The 19575-nt window shown below is 38.1% G+C and overlaps 1 protein-coding gene across 2 annotated transcripts in view; it reads left to right on the forward strand.

The window, feature by feature from the left end:
• Pdpr (pyruvate dehydrogenase phosphatase regulatory subunit) overlaps positions 1-19575 on the forward strand; it is a 42980-nt gene that overhangs the window by 6216 nt on the left and 17189 nt on the right. The window contains exons 2-10 of one of the 2 annotated variants that reach the window (XM_027933015.3): positions 817-1101; positions 5667-5800; positions 10311-10392; positions 10486-10649; positions 11733-11854; positions 12632-12749; positions 13474-13623; positions 14993-15185; positions 19097-19221. In XM_027933015.3, the coding sequence (XP_027788816.2) occupies positions 878-1101; positions 5667-5800; positions 10311-10392; positions 10486-10649; positions 11733-11854; positions 12632-12749; positions 13474-13623; positions 14993-15185; positions 19097-19221 (1312 nt within the window). In that variant the 5' untranslated portion in view covers positions 817-877. Of the gene's footprint in view, positions 1-816; positions 1102-5666; positions 5801-10310; positions 10393-10485; positions 10650-11732; positions 11855-12631; positions 12750-13473; positions 13624-14992; positions 15186-19096; positions 19222-19575 lie in introns of those variants that run through there. The other variant, XM_071604124.1, reaches the window with a different exon arrangement.

Below are 19575 nucleotides of genomic sequence, written 5' to 3' on the forward strand. Positions count from 1 at the left end.
TATTATTTACATTTCTTAAACTGATATTCATGATAATATATACAAAACAGCAGCAATAAATTTCTTTTTCCCCAATTACTTCATTTTTTAAATATATGACAGAAGAATGCATTACAATTCTTATTACACATATAGAGCACAATTTTTCATATCTCTGGTTGTATACAAAATATATTCATACCAATTTGTGTCTTTATACATGTACTTTGGATAATAATGATCTTCACATTCTACCATCATTTATAACTCCATACCCCCTCCCTTCCCCACCTCAGGACCTTTATACATGCTTGTTTTTCTGTGTAAACACTCATATGGTTGGTTCCTTCTCATCTGTCAGGTCTCTTTTCAAATGTCACTTCCTTGAAGACCTTTTCTAACCATCCTACTTTAAATATGCCCCTAGTTATTACTCTATTACATTAACATTTTTTACTTTTTTTGTATATTGGTTGCTTCTCACTAATTCACACAAACTCTCAAATATAACTTTTTTAAAAAATATATTTTTAATTGTAGATGGACACAATACCTTTATTTTTATGTGGTGCTGAGGATTGAACCTAGTGCCTCACACTTGCTAGGCAAGCTCTCTACCACTGAGCCACAGCCCTAGCCCCTCAAATGTAACTTTTATAAAGGCAGAGGCTTCCTTATTCTTGTTCACTTCTATATCTATACTTAGCAAAGTGTCTGAAACTCAGGTCCTCAAATATGTCAAATGAATTATTACTATTCTTTGTTAAATCATTTTCTCATTTGTTCTATGCATTGAGTTAAATGTAATGAAATATGCTTGCTTTTCTCTCTGTCTAGTTTGAATTCCTGGGATTGCCTTAGCTAGCAAGAACATAGTTCCTGGTTGGTGACAGACATAATGTTTTACCGGTTGTTATCAATTGCCCGAAGACGAAGAACCAGCCCAGGATGGCAGAACTGGTCCTTGGCGAGAAGCAACACATCAACTGCTGAGGCACATTCTATCACCCTGCCTGCCCAGGCCCAGGTTGTCATCTGTGGGGGTGGAATCATGGGCACATCTGTGGCCTATCACCTCTCCAAGATGGGGTGGACAGATATTGTCCTTTTGGAGCAGGGCAGGTAAGGATCAAATGGGACTTAGCTTGTGGCTGTGCTGTACTAATGGTAAGGGACTCCCTCATTCCCTCTCTCCTCCACAATAATGTCCCACCAATAGTTAATCCAAACGTTGCTCAGTGTCATGAGAAGAACTGAGGTGAAATCTTCTGCACTTTGTTTAGTGATACTAATGTTTGGGTTTTTAGAAAGGTAGTAGATTTCAACAAAACAAGTATCTTAAAAGGATTTATATAGAGATTACACGTGCATACCTGTAATCTCAGTTACTTGGTAGTATGAGACAGTATCTCAGAACTCCAACTTGCAATCCTTCTGTCTCAGAAACAAATAACAAAAAGGGCTGGGGATGTAGTCAGTGGTAGAGCACCCTGGGCTCAGTCCCTAGTACTGAAAAAAAAAAAAAAAAAAAGGATGTATGTGTTTACAACACATTTTATCTCATTCTCTTTGTTGTCACCCAGTAGTTTAAGTCCTGTGACTTTGAACTGAGATAAAAGTGATTGCATTCTGCCTATATCTCCATTATTGATTTTCATTTATTTATTTATTTATTTATATCATGCAAGGCAGATGCTTTGCCACTGAGCTACATCCCAGCCCTTATTTTTTTTAAATATATATTTTTAATTACAGATGGACATGGGCTGGGGTTGTGGCTCAGCAGTAGAGCACTCGCCTCGCACGTGTGAGGCCCTGGGTTTGATCCTCAGAACCACATAAAAATAAATACATAAATAAAATAAAGGTATTGTATTCAACTACAACTGGAAAATAAATATTTAGAAAAATCATAGATGGACACAATACCCTTATTTATTTATTTTTATGTGGTGCTAAGGATTGAACCCAGTGCTTTACACATGCTAGGCAAATGCTCTACCACTGAGCCCCAGTCCTAATTAGCTTACTTTTGAACAGCTTTAGATGTACAGAAAAACTGACGGTTATTAGAAAATTCCCATATACCCTATGCACTTTCTTTAATTATTTTTAATTTTTTTAAAAAAATAGTTAATTTATAGTTGGACACAATACCTTTATTTCACTCATTTATTTTTTACATGGTGCTGAGGATCGAACCCAGGGTCCCATGCGTGTGAGATGAGCACTCTACTGCTGAGCCATAACCCCAGCCCTTAATTTTTAAATTTATTTATTATTTTTAATTATTTAGTTGTCAATGGACTTTTAATTGATGTATTTATGTGTGGTGCTGAGAATTGAACTCAGTCTCATACATGCTAGGCAAACCCTCTACCACTGAGCTATAACCCCATCCTCCCTACATCCACTCTCACCTAACATTTTACGTTATTACAATTACCAAATCAGAACTCATGCATTAGTATTAACAAAAGCTCATTCTTTATTTATTTTTGTTCACTTTTCTCCTAATATCCTTTTTCTATTCTAGGATCCCACCCAGGATCCATTTCTCCCAGTCATCATGTCTTCTCAGACTCCTAAGAGCTGTGACAGTTTCTTGGACTTTCCTTGTTTTTGGTGACCTTGACAGTTTTGAGTTTTCTGTAACATTTTAGACTTCAACAAAAATTTGTGCTTGTAAAATAGTGTAAATTACATTAGGTAAACAGTTATCTTTTAGCTAGATTTTTATTGCTTTCTTCCCCCCAAAGAAATATGCTTTCTTTTTTTTTTTTTTTCCTAAAATTTTATTTATTTATTTATTTGTTTGTTTGTTTATTTTTATGTGGTGCTAAGGATCGAACCCAGGGCCTCACACATGCTAGGCAAGTGCTCTACTGCTAAGCCACAACCCCAGCCCCGAAATATGCTTTCTTTATGGGCTTTGCCTCTTTTTCAGTTTTTGCCTTCCTTTAGATGAATCACATATTTTTAGTATTCTATTTTATCTTTGTGGACTTTTTTTTTTTTCCAATAGTTTTTTAGTTGTCAATGGACCTTTACTTTATTTTTTTGTGGTGCCGAGAATTGAAGCCAGTGCCTCATACATACCTGTTAAGTGCTTTACCACTGAGCCACAACCCCAGCCCCTATCTTTGTGGACTTTTAAGCTACTCTGTATCATCATCATCATCATCATCATCATTGTTATTGTTATTGACAGGTATCACTATATTGACCAGGCTGCTATTGAACTTGTAACCCTCCTGCCTTTGTATTATTTTTTAATGATTATAGAGATCAGAATATGTATTCTTTTTTCCTCCTTTTGTGGTGTTGGTGATTTAACACAGGGCCTTCTGCATGGTAGGCAAGTGCTGTACCACTGATCTACACCCACAGCCCCATGTATTCTGTTTTTTGTTTTGTTTTTAGTAGCATTTTTAAAAAATATTTATTTTTTAGGTGTAGATGGACACAACACAATGCCTTTATTTTTATGTGGTGCTGAGGATCGAACCTGGGTCCCGCCCGTGTGAGGCAAGCGCTTTACCGCTGACCCACAGTCCCAGCCCAAGTAGCATTTTTTAATCATAAAATTCTTAGTTTCAACAGAGAAACATTACAGCCCTATGTATTCTTAATTTATTTGTCCATTATGAAGTACTACTATACCACTACTTGAGTATTGTTGGACATAACAGTATAATTGTTTACCTCCTTTTGCCCTTTGTGTTATTATATATTTTAATTCTATATATTTTATAAATTCTGTAATAATTGGCATATTTGCATTAAATAATAATATTTTCTAGCAAATTTATTTTGAAATGACTTAATTCACTAAAAAGCTTCAGGAACAGTACAGAGAATATCCATATCTTTTTTACCAAAGTTCCCCCATTGTCAACATTCTAATGTACCTGTTGTATCACCTGTTCTGTTCTTTGTAGATGGGTATACACATAGCCATGAGAGAGAGAGAGAGAGAGAGAGTGTGTGTATATATTCCCTTTTTTATAACTATCTCAGCATAAGTTGCAGACCTGATAACCCAGCACCTCTAAGCATTTCAGGGTGTTTTTTTCCTCAAAAAACAAGTACAACCTCCTACATAACCATCATACCTGAATATCAGGAAAATATGAATACAACACTACTATCAGATTCATCAGCCTCACTCAGATTTTGCAAACCATTCCAATAAGGTCTCTCTGTCCTTTCTGGTCCAGTATTTTCTCCAGGAACTTGTGTTCAGTTGTCATGTCTCTTCTGCTGGCACAGTTCTTCAGCCCTTCCCTGTTCCCGTGTCCTTGACAGTTTTAAGGAGTACAGGCCTTTCTCTCTGTGGGATAATTCTCAGTTTGGGTTCAACTAATGTTTTCTTGTGATCAAACTCGGGTCACACAGTTTTTCAAGAACAATGTATTGCATTCCGTACCAGTCATCCTTGTCAAGTGCATAGGTCATTGGCTGTTAGTCTGTTCACAGAGTTGTACATCTGTCACCACAATGAGACCAAAAATTTTAGGCGGGAAGACCACAGAAATGGTGCTAGGCTTTTTGCAGTGTACCACACCAGGAGGTGCATGGCTGGCATGTACTACTGGTGGGAATAATCCTGATCACCCAGTTTTGTTAGTGTCCTCTGAGTATCTCTGTCGGAGCCACTTTTTTTTTTTTTTTGGAGTTGGAGATTGAATCAGACTAGGCAAGCACTCTTACCATGGAGCTACCTCCCCACCCCCCCTCCTTCCGGTTTTTCAGATAATCTCACAAAATTGCCTAGGCTAGCTTTGAACTTTGAATAGCTGGGATTACAAATGTGCCCTGCCCCTTCTGCCCTCTTATAATGGGCTAGCAACCTTTGGGGAGATGGATTCTGAGATTTTGCCAATATCTTAATGTCACACCTCCACTTACCAGGCTTAACTTCCATTGGCAGTTGACTGCACCCACCACCATGATGCTTGCCAAATGGTGAGGTTTCTTTCCTCATCCTTCTTCTTTTAGTTGGCATTCTATTGTCGGAAAGTTTTTCCTCTACCTTGTTTACTTATTTGCTTAAATGCACACACATATCAGTTTAGAGTGCTTGCCTAGCACATGTGAGGTGCTGGATTTGATCCTTAGCACCACATAAAAAATATCTTTTAAAAAAAACCCTTTTCATTCTTTTTGTAGTTGTAGATGGACACAATGCCTTTATTTTTATTTATTTATATGTGGTGCTGAGGATCGAACCCAGGGACTCTCACATGCTAGGCATTCGCTCTACTGCTGAACCACAGTCCCAGTCCACTCTCAACCACAGTCCCAGTCCACTCTCTTTTTTAATTGTATATATTTTTGTTGTTGATGGATCTTTATTTTATTCACTTGTTTATATGTGGTGCTGAGAAAAAAAACATGCTAGGCAAGTGCTGTGCTGAGCCACAACCCCACTGAGCCACCAGCCCATCCCTTATTCTTAAAATTATATTTCTGACATTCTCCCTAAGGCGAGAGTGATTATCAGGGGTACTCAAGGAGTTCTATCTTGGGAGAGATAGAACTCCCACCCCAGATAGATTTGGTGATCTCCAAAATTTTAAACCGTATTTGCATTTTTTGATATTACAAACAATATTATAATGAGGGTTCTCGAACATACTCCGATACATGAGTCTGCCTAATAGCATTTTGCATCCGTCTTGCAGGTTGGCTGCTGGCTCCACCAGGTTCTGTGCTGGCATCCTGAGCACTGCCAGGCAGTTGACCATTGAGCAGAAGATGGCAGACTATTCAAACAGACTCTACCATCAGTTAGAGCAAGAAACAGGGATTCAAACAGGTAAGCAGGTAATTTGCCATTTACTGGTCTGTCTCTAGACTAAAAGTCTTTACTGTATCTGATCCTATACCAGGTTTGCTTGGTGATTTGGTAATTAAGACTAGGGTTTTAGTCCACAGTCTGCCACCAGCTGGAACGTTACCATGGGCAAGTCACATAACTTGTTGAGCTGCTAGATTACAAGTGTGTGCCTCCACGCCTGGCTTTAAACTGAAATTTAAAAAAACAAAAAAAAATTTTTTTAAGCTGTAGGAGGGACACAACACCTTTATTTTATTTATTTATGTTTTATGTGGTGCTGAGAATCGAACCCAGTGCTTTACATGTGCTAGGTGAGCACAATAACACTGAGCCACAACCCCAACCCAAAATGAAAAATTTTTTTATACGTATGTTTTTAGTTGTTGATGGACCTTTATTTTATTTATTTATGCAATGCTGAGAATCAAATCCAGTACCCCACACATGCTGGGCAAGTGCTCTACCACTGAGCCACAACCCCAGCCCTCAAACTGAAATTTAACTGACAAGTTATAGTCTTTATCTATAAGGGTTGTCCCCCTGCACATGGCCTAATATATTGGTTTATGTCTTTAAAATTAACAAGTAAGTGCCCATCAACTTTTCTCAGTCTATTCAAATCCTACTTACTGAAAAATCCGGATGTATCAGTAATTTTTGAAGTGTCTATTTCAGACACCATTCACCTTACCTAGACCTCATCTCTCTAAAAACTTTTATATTACATTTTTAAAATATTTTTTTCATTTATAGATGGACACAATACCTTTATTGTATTTGTTTATTTTTATATGGTGTTGAAGATTGAACCCAGTGCCTCACACATGCTAGGCAAGTGCTCTACCACTGAGCCACAACCCCAGCCTCTTATGTGACATTTTGTTAATACATGTATTTAACAATTCATCATGTGCTCTCTGTACCATATTTTTTTAAAAAATATTTTTTTAGTTGTAGATGGACAAAATACCTTTATTTATTTATTTTTATGTGGTACTGAGGATCGAACCCAGTGCCTTACACGTGCAAGGCAAGCACTACCACTGAGCCACAACCCCAGTCCCTCTCTGTACTTACTTTATTATTATTTTTTTTTAATTTTTTATTGTTGGCTGTTCAAAACATTACATAGTTCTTGATATATCATATTTCACACTTTGATTCAAGTGGGTTATGAGCTCCCATTTTTACCCCATATACAGATTGCAGAATCACATCAGTTACACATCCATTGATTTACATATTGCCATACTAGTGTCTGTTGTGTTCTGGTGTTCTGCTGCCTTTCCTATCTGTACTTACTTTATATCTGAAATTGTTTCTCTTATTTCCTCAAATATGGTAACTTTTTTTTATGTACAAGGGATTGAACCCAGGGGCGCTTGACCATTGAGCTACATCCCAAGCCCTTTTTATGATTTTGAGACAGGGTCTTGCTGAGTTGCTCAGGGCCTCACTAAGTTTCTGAGTCTGGCTTTGAACTTCTGATCTTTGTACCTCAGCCTCCCAAGCCACTGGGATTACAGGTGTGCACCACTGCGCCCAGCCACTTATTTTTTTTTTTTAATAATTTTTATTTTATTTTTTAGGTGTAGATGGACACAACACAATGCCTTTATTTTCATGTGGTGCTGAGGATCAAAACCGGGTCCTGCCCGTGCTAGGCGAGTGCTCCACTGCTGAGCCACAATCCCAGCCCCCAGCCACTTTTAATAATAGTTAAATAAAAGTACATTTTAGGCTGTTTTCCAGATTAACACATAATCCTATTTCATTTTTTAACTGCAGAGCGGTGTTCCATAGCACCTGCCATTCAAAGCTTGTCATCTATTTATAGGTCCCCCCACATTTTTTTTTAAATAAATATTTTTTTTAGTGTAGTTGGACACAATACCTTTTTATTTTTTTAAAATATTTGTTTTTTAGTTTTGGGTGGACACAATATCTATTTTATTTTTATGTGGTGCTGAGGATCGAACCCAGTGCCTCGCATGTACTAGGCAAGCACTCTACCCCTCAGCCACAACACCAGCCCCTCCTACCTACTTTTTTACCACTGTGCATAATGGTTCAGTTAAGATTTTTGTCCAGATACCTTTATTTTCTCCTAATTCTGAAGAATAGATTCCTTCTAGAAAAGAGATAAGTTGGACAAAGGATATAGGTACTTTATATTTGGATGGTTATTGCCTAATCATTCTCCTACAGGGTTATACCCTCACCAACAGTGTATGAGAGTGCTTATTTTTCTTTCCACACTTTTTATTGGTGCATTATAGTTGTGCATAGTGATGGGAGTTGTTAAATATTTGTATGTGCATATAATGTAACAATATAATTTGGCCAGTTTCACTCCCCAGCATTTCCCACTTCCCACCCTTTGGTCCCTTTCTCTACTGATCTCCCTTTGATTTTTAGAAGAGAGAGTGCTTATTTCTTTACAGTCTTCTCAACATTGGGTATTTATTTTTGCTAATCCTGAGGGGTGGAAAAAAAACTTTTAGGATTCTTATTTACATCTCTTTGAGTTAAAAATCATTTCATAGGTTTACTGGCCATTTATAATTCTTCTTTGAATTGCCTTTTAATATCATATGTCTCCTTTGTTTCTTTTTTTTTAAGAGAGAGAATTTTTTTAATATTTATTTTTCAGTTTTTTTGTGGACACAACATCTTTATTTTATTTTTATGTGGTGCTGAGGATTGAACCCAGCGCCCCGTGCATGCCAGGCGAGTACATTACCGCTTGAGCCATATCCCCAGCCCTCCTTTGTTTCTTTATTGATCTATAAGAATTCTATTTTATGACTCTTAACATTTTTTAAATATTTATTTTTAGTTATAACATTATTTTATTTTTATGTGGTGCTGAGGATCAAACTCAGTGTCTCATGCATGGTAGGCAAGTGCTCTACCTCTGAGCCACAACCCCAGCCCGTGACTTTTAACATCTAACAACACAAATTATATGTCAGAATTCCTTTAGTCAAAACCTTTAAAGTCTTCTGTAGGAAAATAATGAAATTTTAATCTTATTAATGGGTGGAGTAAAATGTAATTTTTGGGAATGTGATTTAACATAGTATAACATGCTTTATTGTGCATATTCAGTAAGTAGTACCTTCCTCTAAATAATCTTTCATAATAATTACAAAATAGTTGCTGACCCCTTCATCTGTCTTAAAGTGAAATCCAGCGTGTGATTAGCCCACAGATCACTGGCCAAGATCACTGCACAAAGCTGGTATATCTACTATTTTTAATCACCAGGCTCTGAAATGTCAGATCCTTTAAACTGGGATCTTCTTGTCATGTCAGTGTAGGGCATATTTATCTGATGATTTCAAGAGATTTTGAACTATTTAAATTATCCTGACTATACATTCTATTTAAAAAAAATTTTTTTTGTAGTTAGACAGAATACCTTTATTTTATTTTTATGTGGTACAGAGAATCGAACCCAGCACCTCACACGTGCTAGGCGAGCATTTTGCCGCTGTGCCACAACCTCAGCCCCCTATACATCCTAATTTTAAAGATACCTGACTGATCATTGTTTCCTTCACAAGAACTGAAAGTGTTTTAGGATTTTCATTGACTCAAGTGTAATAGTAGTAATATATCATGTGTATTGATTCCAAAATGACTGTTAAACTTGAGGAAAAAATGGAGCTTGTTGGAAGGATGTTGGGCACTTGTGGAGTTGGCAGGAGGTTGCCAGCTGGAGGCAACCGGGGGGCCAGGATGTGAGGAATAGGAATGGCCAGGACACTGCTGCCCCTAAAATGAGAGCTCTCCAGTCATTAACCGACTTGCTACAAACTGAGGGTCTAGTTGACTGAGCTTAAGTGACAAGCCCATTGTTTGTTTGTACTAGGGAAGGAGAGGGAGGACCTGCCCTCTGATAGCTAATGTTATGTGTGGCTTTTGCCAAGTATTATACTCTGACCAAGACTAGGAAGAGGAAAGGTGAAATTGCCTAGGAGTGAAAAAAAAAAAGGATGGATTCTAAGTCACATCTTGCCTAAAAAAGATTCTTGAGCCATTATTTTTTGTACTGGGTATCGAACTTAGGGGCACTTAACCACTGAGCCACATACCCAGCCCTTCTTGTATTTTATGTAGAGACAGGGTCTCACTGAGTTGCTTAGGCCTTGCTAAGTTGCTGATACTGTCTTTGAACTCAAGATCTTCCTGCCTTAGCCTCCTGAGCCACTGGGATTACAGGCATGCCCCACCATCCCGGCCTATTATGAGCAATCTTATGTACATCAGGACCTCGTTTGTTTCTCAGAAGATGATGAGCTGAGAATATTTATACATCTGGTGTATTTTAAATTTTCACTAAAAGTTCAAAGGAAGCTAATTGGCTTACCCAGGGACGTTGAGTGACATTGTTAGGATTTGGGACACATCTAACCTATAATGCAGTGAAGCCCTCTTTACATTTGGTCTGGTCTGTCTCAGTTTGACTGATGTTTCCTTACAGGTTACATAAGGACAGGCTCAATCTTTCTGGCTCAAACACAGGACCGGCTCATTTCCTTGAAGCGCATCAACTCAAGTTTGAAGTACGTAAGAGGCTAGAAGCCTGTCCTGACTTTGCCAAACTGACCTCTGCAAAGAGCCCATGAATGTCATTGTCCCCTTGTGTTCATTGGCAGTGTTACAGGCATCCCTTCAGAGATCATCTCCCCAAAGAAAGTGGCTGAACTTTACCCTCTCCTCAATGTGCACGACCTGGTGGGGGCCATGCATGTTCCTGAGGATGCTGTGGTGTCCTCTGCTGATGTGGCTCTTGCCCTGGCAAGTGCTGCCTCCCAAAATGGTGAGCAGGTTTTTGTGTTTTCTTAACATGGGTTTGGGAGAAAGAAGTTACCTGAGAAGTGTCTTATGGTAGGAGGCAATGATTCCAATTCACATTTGGAAAAAGTGTCCTCATTGGGTATTCATCTTCCTGCCTTTGAATAGGGGAATCTCAAGAGTTTTAAAAATATAGTAATTTTTTTTTTTTTTTTTTTTTGGTATCTGTTGATAAGTATTTTTTCTCAGGGTCATATCGAGCTCCCACTCACCCACCACCCTTGGTAATGGGGATTAAACCCAGGGCCTTGCACATCCTGGATAAGCATTCTACTACTACTGAACTACTCACCCAGCCTGGGCCACATTTTTCATGTTAAAAATTTCAAGTAACTACTGTTTTGGTTTTTTTTTTTTTTATTTTTATGAGGTGGTGAGAATTGATCCCAGTACCTCACATATGCCAGGAAAGCACGCTACCACTTGAGCCACATCCCCAGCCCCAAATAACTGCTTTTTATTGCTGATGAGTGCATTTCAGACTTAGGGGAATTCCCCTTCCTCCAGGACTTAAGAAGCTCTAAGGTTAGCCTTGGAAATTGGATGCACAGCTTAAATCATGATCTGGAGTTCAGATGTATGATGGGAAGAGTAGTATCCAGGTGTTATATACTTTAGGTGAACTGATCATGATGTGGGTAGATTGGGATTTAAGATGCCCTATTTGGGCTGGAGTTGTGGCTCAGTGGTAGAGTGCTCGCCTTGCATGTGTGAGACCCTGGGTTCGATCCTCAGCACCACATAAAAATAAATAAAGATATAAAAAAATCATAACTTAAAAAAAAAGATGCCCTATTTGAACTCTTTCATCCCTGCTCCATATTTTCAACTAATATGTATTAGACTCTGTTTTTAAATTGATCAGCTATTTTCAGTCTTGAGCAAGGCCCATTACATAGTCTCAAGATGTCGTTCCTAAGGGTTTTTATTTCTTATATTAGAGCACTGACCTACTTATTCAGTTATTCTTTGGGGTGGAGAATCTGCTGCAGATGTTACATTCTGGAACATCAGATGATGTACCAGCTCTTTCTTTATTTTGGCACAGGTGTTCAGATTTATGACCGGACAACTATTCTTCATATAATGGTCAAAAAAGGCCAAGTTACTGGTGTGGAAACAGATAAAGGACAGATTGAATGCCAGTATTTTGTCAACTGTGCTGGTCAGGTAGGTTAGCAACAATATTGAGCAGATGATTTTCTTATTTAATTTGGATATTTTTGGTGTAGAGCATTAAGATTAATACTGTGAATGACTAAAGAGAAGTTAGGTACTATACTATTTCTTGTTTGGACTGAAAAAATCAGAATTCTTTTATCTGAGTCAGAAAATTATACTTGTTCCTCAAATAGAAGCATCTGTGACCTTTTCCTCCTTCTGCACCAGGTTATTTGGTGCCATCTGGTCAGGAATGCCAGCAAATAGTTAGACATTGACATGAATCCTTGCTTTTGGGTATTTCCATAATGTTAAATTTCATTCTACAACCTAGCAGATAAAATATTAGGCTATTTTATTGTATTAGGACCATGTTTGAACACTAAGCTCCTTCTACTTCTGAGGCAAATTGGTACCTTTCCTTCTACTCTGCAGTCTCAAGGTGATCTAGGAAATACTCCTTGCTTTATGAAGTTTACTTAATGATTGGTATCTGGAGTTATTAGTTGAGGCCAGGCATTTTATTAAAAGGGCTTCTGCTGTCTTGATTGGTAAATCCATTGTCCTTTGATTAAAAGGTTATTTTTATGTTTAAAAAATATAGTGTTGCTCCCCATCCAAATACTTGAACTAATTAAAGCAGGCTGAAACTTGGCTTCCCACACCTGTCACTCTAGCAAGAGCACACAGAAGCCACTTGAAATTAATTTCTTTTCAAGAGGCTAAACTTGCTCATTTGTGTTTCTGTTCCTCTTCCCACCCACAAATAAATCTGTCCATTTGTAGTGGGCATACGAGCTGGGTCTGTCCAACGAGGAGCCGGTTAGTATCCCGTTACATGCCTGCGAACACTTCTACCTTCTGACTCGCCCCTTGGAGACCCCTCTGCAGAGCAACACACCAAGTGAGGACTTGTACTTTTTTACAATCTTATCTACTTGCCAGTATCCTGTCCTCTGAAAAGGAAGACTTTCTGAAAAGGACAGATTGTACCTGAGTCTTTTATCTTCTGCAGCATGTTACAGGGAGGTAGACTCAATTCTAACTTTTCTGTGATATTTCTTTATGAAAGGATAGTCAAATGGGCATGTCATCAAGCAATTTTTTGTTTTTGTTTTTGCAAGCTTAACTTTAGTCCCAAAAAGAGGTAATTGAGAATATTTGGAATGTAACTTTCAGTTTTTAATTTGAATGTTACCAATTGTAGAAATGTTACAGGTAAACCATAAACTTGGGTGGTATATTGGCTCCAGGTACTCTAGGAGAGGGTTTCGATATTGTTTTCAAGCTCTGCAGTCCCCTTTCTGTTAGACTTTTGCTTGGCACATGGCAGTCATGTAGTTTGATTGTGAGACTTTGCAAAGCTTCTAGACTTTTCCTGCTAAAGTTAGGGATAATCAGAGAAACCGTCTCCTCTGTAAATCTGCTGGGAAGATCCTCCCGCATGAACTCCAAAGGTATTTTTAAGCTGACTGATGCCTATGTGTATTGGATGCCATTTCCTTAATAAATCCATTCATGGGTATTTTGTTTCTTTTATGTCCATTTAGAAAGCTGACTTGCCTCTAAAATCTTGTTTGTTTGTTTGTTTTTCCTACTCCCCACTCCCTTGTCATTTTCCTTCTCAGCTATTGTTGATGCTGATGGAAGAATTTATATTCGGAACTGGCAGGGTGGCATCTTGTCTGGGGGCTTTGAAAAGAACCCAAAACCTATTTTCACTGAGGGCAAGAACCAGCTGGAAATTCAGAATCTGCAGGAAGATTGGGATCATTTTGGTATGTGAATTACATTGTATTGATAATACCATCTATTTGTCTAAGATGTTCTACTTTTATTTTTTTTCCAAAGGTGTTATATTTCTCAAAGCATTTCAGGAATAGTACAATAGTAGTCACCAAAACATTCTCCATAGTTTGCCTAGTGTAGGGATGCAGTTACTGGTTAGCAAGTTTAGGGAACTAACATCTTGGTTAACAAATTTGGTTTATTATTTTTTCCCCTAAATCATTGCAGAAATTTTGGGCTAGGAGACTGCCTTTTGGTCATATTTTATATAAAACTGAAGAACTTTTTAAAAAGCAGAATTGTTTTATTATGTGGTCTCTTAATTTTATTTATTCAATAATTAATAGTTACATGGTTCCAAATTCAAGAAATAGGAAAGTATATCTGATGCATTTCCCTTTCATTCTTTTTTTTTTTTAATATTTATTTTTTAGTTTTTCGGCGGACACAACATCTTTGTTTGTATGTGGTGCTGAGGATTGAACCCGGGCCGCACGCATGCCAGGCGAGCATGCTACTGCTTAAGCCACATCCCCAGCCCCGCTTTCATTCTTGAAGGCTTTTTTTTTTTTAATAGGTGGTGGATTGGACCTGGGGCCTTGAACATACTTGGTATACACTCTCCCAGCACTGTGTGAACTTTCTTTTAAAAATAAACTTCTTATGGGAAGTTTGAAACTTTTCAAAGTATTTAAAGTAATATGATGAACACTGCCCCCCCACTACCACCCCCACGAACCCAAGCAACTCTACCCTGGATTCATCTTTTACCATTGTCCCAAGGAATTATGGCCAGATGACAGATTCATTATTAAAAATGGGTAAGGATCTGTCTTGGAGCTATTCCAACAAAGGAAAACATTGTCTTTCATTGAAATCTCTTTGGGCACCACTTAAAGAGTTTTTCCACTCAGTACTGGCTCATTCCATTACTCTCTGTGGCCACATGTATTATGCCATTCAGTAGCTCTCTTCCTTTCTAGAGTGTGTTTTTTCTGTCTTTATGCGAAGCATTTTGCAGGTGTGTCCTGTAATTCCACCAAGCTTTCTGATTTCTGATAAATAGCCCACTTGGCTCTTAGAAAAATCCCTCCTGAGAAGTTTTCTGAAAGGAGTAGTAGTTTAAAAAAATCTCCCTATATATATTGGAGCTGGGGCTATAGCTCAGTGGTAAGCACTTGCCTAGCATGTGTGAGGCACTGGTTTGATTCTCAGTATCACATATAAATAAATGAACAAAATAAAGGTTGTCTAAAAAATTTTTTAAAAATATATGTATTTGTATATGTATATATAAGATTTGAAAGTTTTTAGATTCCCTAAAGGTAAACTCTATTTGGGTTTGTTTTTATTGCTCAGAGCCCCTGTTGAGTTCCCTCCTGCGTAGAATGCCAGAATTGGAGACTCTGGAGATCATGAAGTTGGTGAACTGCCCTGAGACCTTCACACCAGACATGAGGTGCATCATGGGCGAGTCTCCTGTTGTACAGGGCTACTTTGTCCTGGCAGGGATGAACTCTGCTGGCCTGTCATTTGGTGGAGGAGCTGGAAAGTAAGTCTTCACGCAGAGTCAGTTATGAATACATGTCAGCTTGCTGGGCTTTTTCCCTTCTAGGATTACTTGCTAGGATGTTATGTAATATTTTTAATCTGAGATGCTAAAGATAATGGTAAGATTAACATACATATAATTGGAGAATTGTCTCCTACAAAGAATTCACCATGGGAGGCTCTCCCCATATTCTAGAAGTGTCATTTTGCAAAATATTTTGCGAACTTCTGTTTTAAAGTTAGCCATAGAACTTGTGTGGGTTTTTTTTTTTTTTTTTGTACTTTTTCCAGTCATAACAAGTATGGCCCTTCAAAGTGTATATTTGAGTTTAGAAGTAGCCAAGTGTGTTGTGAGTGTGGTAGGTGATCAAGCTGTGTGACATGTTATTATTTAAAAAGTAGGTATTAGTAAAAATCAGTAAATTACAAAGGGATGTAAATACTGTACAATTCCACTTATGTGAGGAACCTGGAATGGTCACATCTGTAGACAAACAGCACAGTAGTGGTTGCAAGGGTAGAGGAAGTTACTGTTTAACAGGTATAGTGTTCAGGTCTGCACGATGAAGAGTGAGTTCTAGAGATGGATGATGTGCATGTACTTAATACTACACACGTAAAAGTAGTTTAAGGTGATAATTTTTATTTGTATAGTTGACCCTTGAACAATTTAGAGGTTAACTGCATAGTTGAAACTTCTGCTTATAACTTATTCATAACTTATTCATTCAATTATTTTACAGTACTGGGGACTGAACCCAGGACCTCATGCATGTTACATAAGTGCTCTGTCTCTGAGCTACATCCCCAATCCTTTTTTAAATTTTAGTTTTCATTTATTTATTTATTTATTTTTGCAGCACTGGGGACCAAACCAAGGGCCTCACACATGCTAGGCAAGTGCTCTACCACAGCCACATCCCCATCCCCAAAATTTTATTTTTGAGACAGAGTCTCACTGAGTTGCCCAGGCTGGCCTTGACTTTTTAAGATCCTTCTACTGCTGAATAGCTGGGATTTATAGGCATGTGTCAGTGTACTCAGCTTGCTTATAAATTTTGTTTTAAAGTGATTTAAGACCTTTATTAATAGGTGCTTGCAAGTATTAACTTTTTTTTTTTTTAAAGAAATATCAGTTCATAAGGGACTGGGTGTATCCTTAGTATGAGACCCTGAGTTCAATCTCTAGCACCAAAAAAAAAAAAAAAAAAAAAAAAAAATTCTGTAAATTGTTTATTATAAATTATAAATGGAGTTCTTAAAAATTTCAACCTGACCAGATACAAAAGCATTTAAAAGCTTATACAGGTGTATTGAGAACAAACAGGCTTTTTAAAAAACAAAAAAATCTCAAATTTGTTATCAGCAGAGAGTATCAATTATTAAAAATAACAAAAACTCCCATGCTGCATAGATAATGCACATGGTTCTAATTATCTCATTAGTGGATAAAAAAGCAAGCACTTCAGGTCTTCACTTCTGAACTTCTGTTCATTTCGTATTTATTTTTTCTTTTTGGATGACTAGATGGTGAAGATGGTAAGGTGGCATTTACCTAGCCCTACCCTGCTCAGCCTTGGGAGCCCATGAAGTCTAAGCTGATGGAGAGGCTGCCTCTGGCACTGTGCTATCCTATGGTTTAGGTTTTTCTGGGCATCTGCAGGGTAACTGAAGTTGTGGCTCTACTAAGATTGAGATGGCTGCTGACCTCAAGTCTCTTTGATTTTATCTTTGTTGCCATCTTCTCTAGGAATCATGGTCTTTAAGCCCATACACATCATTTCTCACTGGTCCACCTTCCCTGCACCATGGTTGTCAGCATCAGCACCCTGTATCACATCTCCCTGCCCGGTTGGTTCTGTGGTTCACATCTGTGGTGTCTCCGCAGTAGGTAGGGGAGGGGGTGCTTTTTCTCTTTGGAGATCAGTTCTGACCCCTCAGCCTTTCCCCCAGTCTATTCTGGTAATTTTGGTGACTGCATGGATGATCCCCTATGATGTAAATCACATCTAAAGTGGTTATGGTCTATTGCATATTTTCTGCCTTGAACTGGAACTCTACCAGATCCTGACACATTTGTTGCTTCTACCTCCTTTTCTTTTTCTACATCAAACTCCAGTTTTTCTATCCTCTTTATCATTAAGGGACTTCTGGGGTTTTTACATGACAAGCTGGCCTTCAAATATATCTCCCTTGGTATCATTCCCACTGATGAAACCATATCCATTTATTTTATTTTATTCTATCTTATTTATTTATTTTTTGTGGTGCTGGGGATTGAACCCAGGGTCTTGTGCATGCTAGGCAAGCACTCTACCAACTGAGCTATATCCCCAGCCCCATATCCTTTTCTTAAATTGAACTGTTCTACTGCTCCCAAAATTTTGTGATGATCTTTTTAGTTTCTACCCACAGGCAATAAATGTGAGGCCACCCCGGCCATTGCTCCCAGCACTGGGCTTGGCGTGAGCAGCAAGTGGCTGCTGAATCTCAGTCTCCTGCTCACTAGTGCAGTGATGGCCTGCTGTGGCAGCTCCTCTTGAGTGAGGATGACTAGGCTAGTGGTGGCAGGATGCTCAGGGCATGCTAGGCTCCACTTTCTGCTTCCACTACTAATCAAACTCTGGATACAACTTTTGAACTCCCCCAAAACTTAACTCTAACAATCTGCTGTGGACTGGAAGCCTTGATAACATAATCAGTCAATTAACACTTACTTTCCATGTTGTATGTATCATAAACAGTGAAAAATGCAAGAGAACTATAAGATCATGTTACTGTGGTAGATGAGCTGCTTACGGGGAGAAGAACAGCACTCAATGGTGGTTTAAATGGATGCTCACTTGAGCTCACTGAAATAGCAACAGGAGGTGGCTACAAAATTATCACAATAGTATAGTCTATACTATAGTTAACTTTATGCAATTACAGTTAAATACTCCATCTTTAGATCTGTTTACATCTCCAGTGCAGATGACACCATGTATGGTTAGAGAGTATACGTTTTGATAAATTTTAATTCTGTAATAGATTTGTATATATATTTGTATATATTTTGTGAAAGTAAATGATAAAATAGACTCATCACATATTTTATACATGACGTAATTCTTTCTTATTTTTTTAATGTAGCTAGACTACCTGATTCAACTGTTTTTCCGAAGTTATTGCAAATCCCCCCTGCCCCGCCAAAAAAAAGCATATAAATGTGGAACTTTACAATTCAAACCCGTGTTGTTCAAGGATCAAAATATAGCTTTTATCATACTTTAATTTTTTTTAAATAATGAGGCCCAGTTTTCTCCAGTGGTTGTAGAATGGCTCTGAAAACCACAGAAGAGGAATTACCAAAAACATTTGGAGCAAAAGAGATGTATGTGGTCAGAGAGCTATATAATTTCACTAGGTGACTGTTTTACAGAAAAACTACATTTTATGTATGTTTTAATCTTTTTTTTTTTTTTTTTAAGAATTTTTTAATATTTATTTTTTTTTTAATTTTCGGCAGACACAACATCTTTGTTTGTATGTGGTGCTGAGGATCGAACCCGGGCCGCACGCATGCCAGGCGAGCGCGCTACCGCTTGAGCCACATCCTCAGCCCCTGTTTTAATCTTATTTCTTCATTGATGTGGCTTATGTCAAAAACTTTCTAGGGACTCTTCTTACAGCTAAAATTCTCATAGTGTTTTTCTGAGATACTTTGGGTCCATGTTTTTTTATTATAAAAAAGTTAAGAAAATTGCCCCAAATTGCTCAACTGTTGGTGACATTGTAGGATCTTTTGATTCCACTAGTTCTTGATTTGTAGAATATTGTCTTGATTTGTAGAATATTGCTTTAATTCTCTTGTGTATCACATCTGAGACCCAACAACTTTTTGTCCCCCACCTAAGATACCTGTCCCCACAGGTATCTTGCTGAATGGATGGTACATGGTTATCCCTCAGAAAACGTCTGGGACTTGGACTTGAAACGCTTTGGAGCACTCCAGAGCAGCCGTACCTTTCTGCGTCACCGGGTCATGGAAGTCATGCGTAAGTGAAGCTTTATCCTAATTGCACCTAGTTGCAGATATCTGTCTGGTGGCATGTTTTGTCATTTGAATGGGGCAGAGTTTTCTTCATTCCTTTATTAACTGCTTGAGCTGGGCTTCTAATGTGTGTTTCAGGCCTAGGTTTGAGGCCTTATGCCCCTTGTGATATTTATGGAACATTTTTAGTATATCGTACATTGTTTAATTTTGGGAACAGGAAAATAGAAAAAGGTTTTCAGGTGATATGCAGTTGCTTCCTCTATATTGCCAGCAAGTGCCTCCTTGCCTTCTTTCCTGCCTTGTGAGATCCTATGTCAAATGTTTTGCTCCTCATTTGGTTGGTTTGTTTTTTTCA

The sequence above is a fragment of the Marmota flaviventris genome, chromosome 18 (genome assembly GCF_047511675.1).
Source record: "Marmota flaviventris isolate mMarFla1 chromosome 18, mMarFla1.hap1, whole genome shotgun sequence".
Taxonomy (NCBI): domain Eukaryota; kingdom Metazoa; phylum Chordata; class Mammalia; order Rodentia; family Sciuridae; genus Marmota; species Marmota flaviventris.